The sequence below is a fragment of the Musca autumnalis genome, unplaced genomic scaffold, assembly GCF_047663935.1.
Source record: "Musca autumnalis isolate F117 unplaced genomic scaffold, ASM4766393v1 scaffold_1, whole genome shotgun sequence".
NCBI classification, from domain to species: Eukaryota; Metazoa; Arthropoda; class Insecta; order Diptera; family Muscidae; genus Musca; species Musca autumnalis.
The window spans coordinates 289,270,854-289,284,352 of record NW_027411644.1 but is presented as its reverse complement, the minus strand read 5'-3'; the positions used below and the strand labels follow the sequence as shown (position 1 = coordinate 289,284,352).

Here is a 13,499-nt window from a genome sequence, read left to right as displayed (position 1 = left end):
AAAAATTCCCTTCAGAGAGGGAGAGAGAGGACGGGAAAAAGTTAGTCAGACTAGTCGGACAGAGTTCGGACCGAAGTCGGTCAGCCGCGTCGGAAAAACTTCCGACTATGAGCAGACGCCCGACATTGTGTTTGCTGGGTAAGTACATAAGTAATGGGTACTTTACACGACATGTTTTTTACATATGAGTTGTCACTTTGCATATACATTTTGTATGGGAGAAGTGACAACTTATATGTAAAATACATACCGTGTAAAGTACCCATAAGCATGGTAGAACAAATATAAGGTAGAGTTAATACTACAACAAATACAACTCGAACAACAACCACAAAGGAATTTGTTTTTGTTTGTAACATTACTGCCAGTTGTATTTGTAAACAAAACAAGGAAATGTCTATAAATTATTGGAATTTAAAAAACTAATAATTTTTCACATTTGGTTGAATATTTGGGAAAACATGAATGAAAATTCGTTACATTTTCAATTTTTATGTTTCCACATCATTCCACTAAATGCATAAATTCTCGCAGAAAGTAGAATTCTTGCAGAAAAGTTTGGGGTCGCTTGAAATTCATAGAAAAAGGAGAAGCTGTTTCAATGTTTTGTTTTAGAAATCAAAGAAGCACATGTTTATTAGGGCTTTATTTTTTTAAATTTTAACAAAATACCTCACATATTAACAAACGTTGTATCGCATCTGCGAACTTGGAGGAGGTTACATATCATTGATATAAAGAAGTCTTTCTGGGAAATGTTTTTTTTTTGGGAAACGTTTTTGTTTCTCAAAAAATATATGTCCCCAATGTACATCGAAATAGAAATAAATGTATAAAATGTCATATGAAATTTGACACTAACGTTACAACCCAGTTCAGTCAGCTGTGTATTGCTGCTACCTTTTCTTATTCTACCATGATAAGTAAGTAATAACAGTGAATAATAAGGATTTTTGTTATTTTTTGTGGTTCCAAGACGAATTTTGCAAAACCCGGCCTTATCTCATTTGCACCAACAGTGACCTACTGGTAAAATTTCAAGCTCCTAGCTTTAGCCGTTTTAGCTGGGCGTTGATGATGAGTCAGTCAGTCTGTCACTTAGTCCCAATTTACATTAGGCGAGTTTACTTGCGGCAATTGTCAGTTTGAAGGAGAGAGAGGTGAGGCATATGGTAACCCTTTGCCTCTCAGCCCCCTCTCTCACCTACAAACTGACAATTGCCGCAAGTAAACTGGCCTAATGTAAATTGGGACTTATCACCTAACTCAAATATATAATAGGTAGGTTTTTTTTACACAAAAGGAAATTTTTTTAAATATATGAGTTTTTTAGGACACAAATGGTCTGTTCCAGCACTGCAAGAACCTACTAATTTTAACAATTTTTTCCGAAACCATAAAGGAAAATTTCGTAGTAAAAAATCGTAGATTCTTGCAGGTTCTGGCATAGAGCAAGAGTATTTTTTAAATTCTAATTAAAAAAAAAAATGAAAATATCTCAATCCGTTCAAAAGTTACAGAGTTTGACCAGGAAAAAACGAATCTGAACCACTGTGTGTCGAGATTCTACTGTTCGAAAATACGAGTTTTTTAACAGTAGAAACTTAGTAAAACGAGAGATTAATTAAAATCTTTCTTTCTTCGGCTTATAGGACAAAAGTTCTGTAAAAGACCTCCTAAGTAAGTAAACGTTAAATGTTGCAAAATTTTCTTTTGAGAAGACTTACCATAATTACAAAAATTGATAATAACAAAACACATTTTCAAAATTAAATTATTTTTCATTCTCTTTTATTTGTGTCTTTGTTAAAATTAAAAACTATGATATTTTGAAGGTTATGAATAGAACATACTTTTTGTTGCTCATTATTTTGATTTTGAAATATGTTTTTGTTTTATTTATGTATTGATGTTTTTGTTTTGATGTTTGCATACCATTTCATTTTTAGAAATTTATTATGTCCTGTGACTAGGTTATATCGATAATAACTTGCATAATAGTATATATTAAAAAAATGTGTTAATTCTAGTTTTTTTTTATGTAAAAATATAAACAATATTATTACAAAAATAAATGAAACTAATTATATGAAATTGTAAAATATCATGTCAATGTTTGAACTTAACTCCAAAGTATACATATATATATAGTATTTAAATCAAGTACAATAATATACAAATTCGAAGGAAGTGAAAAATATAACAATTCGAAAAAAAAATTAAAAAAAATAATAATCAGGTTTTATAAAAATGTTTTAGTTTTTTTTTTCTTTTTAATACTAAGAAATCGTCGTAAATTTGTTTGTTTTTTTTATTTGTTATTCCTAAAATTTATGCATTAGTGTGTGCGTTTGTATGCGTTCCGTTAGCACTTTATTTTTAGAGATAATTTTTAATTCGTTTCTTTATTTTTTGATTTGAAATATTCAAAATTTGTTTGTATTTTTATAAAACTATGTATATAAACATTATTATTATTTTGAATATAGATTATATATTGCATGTTAGGTTTTTTTCTTTTTGTTATAAAGTAATGCCTGCATTGCATTGCACAATGTTTTCAATTCTAAGGTAAATTGTAATTATGTATTATGTTATTTTTTTTCGTTTACGTATTTTTCGTTTTTGTAATAAAAATGTGGTGTTATTTGTTAACGTATTTTTTGTAAGACCTTTTCAGTTATATATTTGTTTTGAATACGTAATTGGTTTCACAACTTTAGTATTTTGATAATTGTTGCTGGATTTTAAGTTTCATTTGGTTGTAGGAATATTTTAGTATGTTTTGATTTTTATTTCATTTTATTTATTTATTTTATGTTACTCTTTCCAAGAACAAGGAAAGTGTTAAAAAAATTACGGGTTCTATCCGTTATCTTCAGTTTTAAACAATTTGATCGAAAATAGTTAAATTTTGGAAAATAAAGGGCTTTCAATGGAAGAGTAGCACCATCTTTCCATAAAATTTATCAAAAAGGTTTAAAAATGGTAAATGGACTGCTGCCCACGATACTGCAACCGGGTGTCTCTTCATGTATCAACACATCAATATGTTGTCGATGCGTACCTGTTTGGGTGTTATCGTCGTGAGCATCCTTGCCAGAAAATAGTGGACAGTCCACCCCAGGCACGCCAGAACAGACCAATTAAGATATTTTTAAATTGGTATTGTAATGACTGCTGCTAATCAAAGATGCCAAAGATTTCCCCAACTAACGATACTTCCTAAAACCCATGAAATCCAAAATGGTATTTTTTTCCAATGCACCTCGTATTTTGATTTAGAAACGTTAATGCACAGTTTCTCAAAACCAGTGTAAAATGCATTTTGACTGCAAGAACGGTAAGTAGTTTTTTTTTTTGGTGTTGTACCTGTATAATTGTGCCATGACACAATGGCCAATTTCCCGAAAAGACCTAGCCAAAATTATAACAAGTAAGAACTGCTTTAAGATCGGCCGGGCCGAACTTGTTATACCCTCCACCAGAAGTGGTATTAAAGTAAAATGGAACAATTAGTTTCCTTTCGTTTATGAAAGAGACTTAGGGGTCGATTATGCATTGCCACTAAACTTGAGTTGCGTTGTCAATTGTCAGCACAACTCAGATGAAATGTTGTATTATTGGTGTCAACCCAACTGGGTTGTCGCAAAAACTTGTGTTATCGATCAGTGTTTTTTCAAACTTGTGAACTCTATTATATCCAAAAGGCGCAATTCGCAAAAAAAAAACATTTTAAAATGATAAATTCACTGGAATTATTTTTTGATGATTAAGAAAATGTAAGGACATGACATCTATTAGAAGACATTTAAGGGCAAGTCGAATCCATTAGAATTGCCATCTGTACTATAAGTTGAAGCTCATGTTGGAAAGATCTGTATAATCAGTAACTTATTTTAGGTTTAAGGCGTATTTTCGATTGCCAAAGGATGCCGTAATATACATTGTGGAAACGTTAAAGGATGACTTCAAAGTAAGTTACAGATCAACAGCAATACCCCCACTTTTAAATGTGTGCGCTGCGTTGAGATTTTTTGCGGAGGTAAGTTTCCAAAAGTCCCATGGCAATGAAAATAACTGGTTGCTGAAAAATAGCCGGTTCGTCAACTGAGATTCGCAACTTCAGTTAAAGGTTGCCACACATAAAGTAATTTTGACAACTGACTACTCCACTTAACGATAATTGCTATCGATAATCGACCCCTTAATACCAAATTTCAGCAATTACGGTAAAACAATATCGCTAACCTTCAAAATACTGAAATTCGGGAGTTAACGTTCTATGGGGGCTATATCAAAACGTCGAACTATACCGAAAAAATTTCTGACGTAAAGTTTTTACACTCAAAGAAGACTAAATACGATATTTCAGTAGGATAATGTGGTTAAAACCTAAAAAATACCGTAAATCACGAGGTACGCTTCTATGGGGGATATAGGACCTATACTTATAATTCTTTTCTGGAACATTTTATAACCCCATGAAAGACTAAATAACAAATTTCAGTCATTTCGGTGGGATATTAACATCACATCCTTCACAATTATGAAAATCGTGAGGTACCGTTCTATGGGGGGGGCTATATCGAAACGTGGACCTATACCGACGAAATTCAGTCGGAAAGAGTTTTACTTCCAACGTAGACTAAATACCAAATCTCAGCCATTTGTGTTTGTTGTTGTGGCCACAACCATCAAAAAAAGGAAAATCGGGAGGTATCGTTCTATGGGGGGCTATATGAAGACGTGGACCTATACCGACAAATTTCATATGGAAAGTTTTATCATTCAAATTTCAGCCACTTTGGATGAATATTGAGGTCACAACCTTCAAAATACCGAAAATCGGGAGGTACCGTTCTAAGGGGGCTATATGGAGGCGTGGACCTATACCGACAAATTTAGAGTGGAAAGTTGAATTACCCTAACGAAGACTAAATACCAAATTTCAGCCATTACAATGGATTATTGTGGACATAACCTTCAAAATACTGAAAATCGGGAGGTACCGTTCTAAGGGCGCTATATGAAGGCGTGGACCTGTACCGACAAATTTCTGCGGGAAAGTTTCGTACCCCCAACCAAATTTCAGCCATTTCGGAGTAATATTGAGGCCACAACCCTCAAAACACCGAAAATCGGGAGGTACCGTTCCATGGGGGCTATATGAAGGCGTGGACCCATACCAACAAAACTCTGGGGGAAAGTTTTATACCACTAACGAATACTTAATACCAAAATTCAGCCATTTCGGTGTGATAATGAAGCTAAAACCTTCAAAATACCGAAAATCGGGTGGTACCGTTCTATGGGGGCTATATCAAAACGTGGACCGATGTAGCCCATTTGCAATACCAAACATCCTGGGAGTAATAGAAACTTTTGTACCAAATTTCAAAGCTCTATCTTAAACATTGCGAGCTGTATCTTGATTTCAACAGACGGACGGGCGGACATGGTTATATCGACATAGAATTTTACCCTGATCAAGAATATGTTTTTGGGTTCGCTGTTTAATTATACCCTCAGCATTTATGCTAACGAGGGTATATACACTTTGATACGACCAAAAATGTGCCTCATCGAAATAATGGTTTTAGTCCCAAAGTATGTTTGGACGAAATTCGTTTCAGACAATTTGGAGTCGATTTAGCCAGGTCCGTCCGTCGGTCTGTCCGTCTATCTGGCTGGTGCGCACGATAACTCTCGAACGGATTAACCGATTCGGTCCAAAATTTGGCTTTCGCAATATTTTGTCCAAACTTAGTTTAAGTTCGACGATGGTTTATATCGGTCCACTCCTTCCGGTACCTCCCCACAAAAGTTCGAAAATGTTCGGAAAATTTGTGCGCACGATAACTCTTGAAGGAAGTAACCGATTTGGTCCATACTTTGCACATCGTGAAATTTCTACCAGACTTAAATGGGGTTTCAATATAGACTCAATCGGTCCACTTCTTCGGGTACCTCCCACACAAAAATTCGGAAAAGTTCAGTTTAGGACCTGCCCTCGAATCGCTTTGAATTTTGTTGTAACAGCATGTATTCACCGCCCCCCATAAGACGGTACAAGTTTCGTCTGGGGCAAGTCCTTACTTCCTGAGCAAATAGCCTGAAAGGTGCAAAAAAACCCCTACGACAACGTGTGTAGTGGTTGGAGCGCAAGATAATTCTTGAACGGATCTGCCGATTCGTTCCCCAATTTGGCCTTCGTAATATTTTGTCCAAACTTAGTTTAAGTCCGGTCCACTCCTTCGGGTACCTCCCCCACAAAAGTTCAAAAGTTTACTGTAAAATGATGTGAACTATACCTCTCGAAGGGAGCAATCGATTTGGTCCAAACTTTGCACATCGTATTATTTCTTCCAGATATAGATCTGGTTCGAATATGGACTATATCGGTCCACTCCTTCGGGTACCTCTCACACAAAATTTGGATAAAGTGAAGTTTAAGGGCTCCTCTCGGATGGTTTTGAAATTTGTTTAAGTAAGTTTTCCTTGCCACTCCCTTTACGACGGTACAATTTTTTTTCTTGCGCAAGTCCAAACTACCTGAGATATTGGCTTAAAAGTTCCAAGAAATCCTGACGGCACCAACCAAAATGGCAAATCTGCAATATAATTCTCTCAGGGAGTTTCTGATTGGTGCAGTCATTGCACATCGTATTATTTCATACAGTTATGTATTAGGTTGGAATATGTACTATGTCGGTCCACTCTTTCGGGTACCTGCCAAACAAAATTAGGATAAAGTGAAGTTTAAGAGCTCGCCTCGGATCGTTTTGAAATTTTTTGTAAGTAGGTTGTCCTTGCGGCTTCCTTTACGATTGTACAATTTTTTTCTTGCGCAAGTCCATACTTCCTGAGATATTGGCCTAAAAGCTCCAAGAAACCCTGACGGCACCAACCAAAATGGCAAATCTGAAAGATAATTCTGGCAGGGAGTTTTTGATTGATGCAGGCTTTGCGCATCGTATTATTTCATCCAGTCCAGTATGGGATTGAAATATAGACTATATCGGTCCACTCCTTCGGGTCCCTCCGACTCAAAATTCGGATAAAGTGAAGTTTAGGAGCTCCTCTCGCATCGTTTTGATTCTTTTTCCGTAGATTGTTGGAGCGGCCTCATTTACAATGGTACATTTTGTTCCAAAGTAAGTCAATACTTCCTAAGATAATGGCCCAAAAGCTTCAAAACCCTATCGGATATTGTGCAAGATAACTAAAACTTTTTTTAAAAATTTCTTTTAAACTTATTTTAACATAATTTAATATTTTGAGTCCTTTATGAGGAAGTTTGGTTGCCAAAAATGTTTGGTATATGTCAATGATTTGGTATAAGCCCACGTTACGGTACCTACAGATTTTAAACCAAACTCGTGATATAAAATCAAAATATATTAATTATTGTGTTTGGTTTTGTTGTTTTTTTCGTGGTCAGTGGCTGAGGGAATTTCTCCATCAGCACAGCTGACTGATACGTACTTACTTGGTTGCAAGTCAAGTGACACCATTCAGGGTAAATTGATACAATTTTGTTCAATTTTTGGCCAGGGTTTTCGGAAAATTGGGCACTGTGCCTTGAACAGCTGACACCTTATGTACACTATCGTAGTAAATCCTGTGTTGATGCCCTACACTGATCTAAAGCATCGCTATATTTATCTCTATCTGGAAAGGTTCAAAGCAAAAAAGGATTTTTATTTATTTGAAAAATTTGCCTATTAGGGCGAAGATCATTTTTTAATATTAATTTTAATTAGTTTCTCGTTAGAGTCGAGCTTAATAATGACCTATATTTTTTGCAGGTCAATTGGGCACTGTGCCTTGAACAGCTCACACCGTATGTACACAATCGTTGTAAAGCCTGTGTTGGTGCACTACGCTGATCTAAAGGATCGCTATATTTATCTCTATCTGTAAAGGTTCATAGCAAAAAAGGATTTTTTAATTTCGTGGTGGTTCCTGCAAATGGTTTATACCCCAAGTTCGATGAAAAGAAGACATGAGTTCGGTTACAGCAACACACCTGCTGCAAAGTCACCAAAAACTCTTCAAGTTCCATCTACAAAAATTGAATTAAGTTAAAGTTAAAATGGCTTTTAATAAAATATTGAAAAAAAAAATAATAAAACTATTGTATATTTATTCATAAAATGATTCACACTTACATACATTCTTCATACAAAATATTAGGGAATTTTTAGCTTGACTATATCATAAGATTACAACAACAAAAATGTATAAAATTAAATTACAATTTTAAAAACATAAACTGTGAGCCAGCACAAATCTGAAATTGCGATATTGAATCAATGAATTCTACGCGAAGTTAATCCTTTCAGGGACATTGGAGACTATGAGCAGAAAAGTGGCAACCACATAAAGTTGACACGCAAAGGAAAATTTTGAAATTAAAAAAAAACATAGAATTTATTTCCGCCTATTCGACATTTAACAATAGCGCTATTCACTCATGGGGGTAAAGTGACATTATAGATCTCATGGCGGAATAAGAAGGTGTTACATCGATAACAATAATCGGTCAATTTACCACACCAAACGTCAAAATATCGCATTACTGTTAATTTTATTCACAATAATGTATTTTGACAACTAATGTGATTATCAGCTGTTTTTGCCGTTGTACCTGTATTATTGTGCCATGGTAGATCTTGTACATGTTGTTAATATTGTAGATCTACAACAGTTTACAATACCATAACAAAAAAATACATGAAAGTTTAATTTACAACAGGGTTGTTAATTAACTCGACCTAAAAGTATTGTAAACATTGCACTGTACTTTTACTAGGGTGTACAAAAGCTGTTTGTTTTGGCGCCACTTTGTTGTGAGTTTTATTTTGTTGGAGTTTTGTTTTGTGGTAGACAAAATGGGAAAAATAAAAAGAATAAAAGAATGGAGCCCAAGAAAAAACAAATTTTTATACAAAAAAAAAAGGATAAAATAAAAATGTGAAACTAAATAATATACATAAATATATAAATAATACATGTTGTTAATATTGTAGATCTACAACAGTTTACAATACCATAACAAAAAAATACATGAAAGTTTAATTTACAACAGGGTTGTTAATTAACTCGACCTAAAAGTATTGTAAACATTGCACTGTACTTTTACTAGGGTGTAGAAAAGCTGTTTGTTTTGGCGCCACTTTGTTGTGAGTTTTATTTTGTTGGAGTTTTGTTTTGTGGTAGACAAAATGGGAAAAATAAAAAGAATAAAATAATGGAGCCCAAGAAAAAACAAATTTGTATGCAAAAAAAAGGATAAAATAAAAATGTGAAACTAAATAATATACTGAAGATGATGTTAATCTACCACCATGAGTGAATACCGCTAATGTTTTTATATGGGAAGAAATGATGTTTCGCACTGATATACATATTCAAACACTGACGGTGGCTCATGAAGAACAATTCATATTCATAATGAGACACTCGATTAAACAGATTAAATCGTGGGATATGTATGTATGTATGTGTTTGGACAAAAAATTCTATAGTAGAATCTCTCAACTACTTTAGCAAATTATCTTTAAAACTTTAAATTGCATTAAATTATAAGTTGTTTTGATTTTTCAATCATAACTTCAAATACTTGACAAAGCAGCTCTCGTGTTCTTTAACTTCAACACTGACGTTCACAGAAATACATATTATGCCATTCAAAACAACCATCATTTCACCATAGTCTCGGTCCACACTAGCGTGAATTTCATTAAAAAATTTCATAAAATTATGTGTTCTTAAATCGAATTCCCCACTACAGCAATTTTATGATTTTACTCTACTATGGACGTCGATCTAGAGACGCATAATTTCATATAAAAATTTCAGTGAAATTACTGTAGTGTGGCCCGGGACATATTCACCTTCGAAGTAAGATTATGGCTACACTGATAAAGGCTTTATCTTGATTTGTTTAAAATATGTTAGACTTTAGACTTTGATCAAGGGAAATCATGATGAATAAAACTAGATTAAACATTTTAAACAACAACAAACGTTATCCCCTATTTTAAAACCCCTTTTCCGATAATACAACTCTTCATGTGTGCGTTTCTAGTTGTGAAATGTAAATAGTTTAAACTTTACAAGAGTTCAGTTGACAACCCAATTTGGAGATCATGAGGAAACCCAACCTTTGGGAAAGTCAGACTTGCCATATAATTTTTCTAATATATCAGCCGATCAGCATAAAAATTATCTACTCGAAATAGTAATACCTAGTAGTTTCCAGTTCTCTTACATTTCTCATTTAGAAGCATGTCATCGTTGGCCATAGGTAAAATCCGTCTGAGCATGGACATGTGAATGACGATGACAACCATGTTGCTGCTGCTGTTGTTGTGGCGCGGTGTGCGGACTAAAAGCCATTGTGGCGGTATTAGTTGTTAGAGATTCCTGTGACTCCTGAGAAAAATATTCATGTGTATGAATTTCAGGTGGTTCCTGTTGATATTGCAACATTTGTGGCACAGCATAATCGTGAGAATCATGTCGACGATGATGACAATGACGTGCATGTTGTTTATGATGATGCGATGATAATGACGACTTATTCGAATGCTGTTGTTGTCTTTGATCCGTAACAGCACTGGAAGTTGCCTCCAAAGAACGCGATGTATTATTATCATTGTTGTATTGATGATAATATTGATTATTTAAACTTAACAGGGAAGTGGATGTGGTGGCACCCATCATCATAAGATTATTTGTATTGCGATCGACTTTAAAGGATAGACCACATGAACAATGTTCAATATTGGAATTGATATTTTTCAATATATCCAACATGGAAGATGTTGTTGTGCCCTCCATAGATGTTGGTAAGGAGCTGGGTAATGTATATGAATGTTGTTTACCATACTGATTATGTTTTTGGTGTTGTTGTTGCTGCTGCTGGTGATGAAGAATTGCAGTTGGTGTTGCATGAGAATGGGAATGCGTATGATGGGGGCCATGGGAATGTGAAGCATGATGATATTGTTGGTGAGACTGAGATTGTGTTGTTGTTGTTGTGTTGGTTGTAGTGGTGGTGGTTACTGTGCTATGATGTTGCTGTTGTTGTTGAGTGCTAACATTTACTACTTGATCCTTAAAGTCATTGTAATGATGATGATGGTGAGCATGATGGTGATGATGGTTTGGTTGTCCATGACTGGGTGAACCTAATGACGTATTACTGGTATTTGTCATATTCTTTGTCAACGAAGTCAACGACTGAGATGCATGTACCACGGCCTGTTCTGTGAACATAGTTCGAGTCGGCGGCGGTGATGCACTATTTGGCGTAGATGATGTTTCTGTATTCGTATTAAAGTCTATGCTAGATGTGGATGTTGGCGATTGATGGTGGCAGCGACATATTGTAACTCAAAAAGTGTTGCCAAGTTCGTTATGAATTTCGTTTTCTGTTTCGTCTATGCTTGCTCTATTCGTTGTATTGGCGACATTAGGTGTGGCCATCGCTGTTTTGGGTGATACATAGCCATCATTGTTAGTGTGGCCGTTTTGGGCATGCAGCACATGACTGTGATGATGGTGATGGTGGTGCGGGTGTGTATGCGGTGTTGTTGTGGTGGATGATGTTGTTGCTGTATGCAAAGTGTTGGAATGATTGAGTGAGGTGTTGTGCGTCGAAGTGCCATCAAAGGAAGCCGATGATGAAGATTCATTCATAGCTGTGTTACCAATAATATTAAGGGATTTTGGTGGTATGGGTGGCGGGGGCATGGGAAGGTCTTCCACATCAAAGGAACTTGAGGAGTTCTCTCTTTGTGTTGAACTTAAACCACCACCGCCGCCATTGTTGTGACTGGATGATATATATTGGCCATTTTCCATGCTGCCACTTGAGGAGAGGCGACAATGATCACGATGATGCACCGTACTCATTGAGTTGGAGGACGATTCCTCACTTAAGTTATTCAAATGATTCAATTCATGGGCACTGGTTGTGGAAATTCCAGAGTCACGGAAATCATTTGTAGCATATGATAATGTGGACAAATGATGATTATCGGAGGCATGGCAATTCATTGAATGTGTTAGTTGTTGTTGATCAGCTTCAGGATCATCGAAACTAATATCGACTACTGCATATTTTTGATTGTGTTGGTGCGAGGTGGAATGTGGCCTCCGAGGCATACTTGAAACTGGAGACTCGCTAGAGAAATCATTGAAAACCATGGGATTGGAAGCTCTTTTATCGGGTGTTATACCCCGTGGCGGTAGTGGTGGGGCCCCTGGAGAGCCTGGAGCCTGATGAGTACGTTTTGGTGGTACTTCTGGTCCATCCAATGTAAGCGAATTGGAATTGGAAAAGTTTTGTGATCTGGGCCTATTTGGTATGGGTGGAGGACATGCTTCAGCACTGTCTCTGTTCAAGGTCGCTGCCGCACTCTCATGACCAATGTGATTTGATAAGTTATCTTTGCTTAATGATTGATAGGAAATATTTCCACCAAATCTATTCATGGCCACAATGGATTCAACAGGTCTTAGAGTGTCGCCAGGTCTTGTGTAAATCTCATCAGTTTCGTAATAATTTGTGGGCGGTATTAGGGAAGTGGGCAGAGTGTTGGTGCTGCCCAACCGCTTTTCAGTGGGCAATGGTGGCAAGGGAGTATTCACTATACTCTCCGAGGCCTGTCGCTTTAAACGCCCCAAACCAGAAAGACTTTGTTTCAGTTGTGAAAAGCGTTCCAGTAAACGGTTATGCAACGGTTGCACTCCCGGTGGAGCCAATTGGCCATGCAACTCCAAAGCTTGATCTAGTATCTGTATTTTTTCCAATATTAAAGCTTTTAATTTCTGCACATTAGCTTGTTGACCTTGACCCTGAGGTGATTTTAAAAATTGCTCCGTAAAGAATGCCTCCTGATATTTACTAATACCACCCATAACATTGGCATCTATGACACCTTGTAAACGCATCGAGAATGGATTTATGTTACGTTTAGGATCCTGACGATATTGTTGTATCAAGTCCCATATATCTTTGCCAACATTATGCATTGTTTCGCAAGCAAATTCGACGGGTGTTAATTCTTGGACCGATTTTTGTTTAACTTCAAACCAACGTAAGATACCCGGTAACGGCGAGGCAATATCCAAAGTGGTTCTTTCAATCCATAGGCTTTTAAATTCGTTGTCTTTGTCTACGGGACCCTTGTGTATGGGTCGATCGGATATAAAACGACTAACATCATTCACTTCATAGAAGCGTGCTATCTTTTCCGGTACAGTTACCATGGCGGTTTTCAGAGCTTGAGCATCGGCCACAGGTCGTACATTACTTATTTGTATATATTGTTCGGGTGCACATAAAATCGAATTATCCGGTGGACTATTGGTGTTGAGAGTTTGGGCTGCTGGAAATTCCGTTTGTAAACGTTGTGTAAATGCACTGATTCGCTCATATTCCAGACCACGATAAACGAATTGTTTATTCTATAAGTAGAAAG

General features: G+C 36.0%; 1 protein-coding gene across 4 annotated transcripts in view; it reads right to left on the bottom strand.

Annotated features, from left to right (window-relative positions):
• Positions 1-7,756: 7,756 nt before the first annotated feature.
• The window catches only part of spg (dedicator of cytokinesis spg), a 296,364-nt gene continuing 290,621 nt past the window's right edge, over positions 7,757-13,499 (bottom strand). For all 4 annotated transcript variants that reach the window (XM_073961576.1, XM_073961577.1, XM_073961578.1 and 1 more), the window contains one exon: positions 7,757-13,485. In XM_073961576.1, the coding sequence (XP_073817677.1) occupies positions 11,407-13,485 (2,079 nt within the window). In that variant the 3' untranslated portion in view covers positions 7,757-11,406. The remainder of the gene's footprint in view (positions 13,486-13,499) is intronic.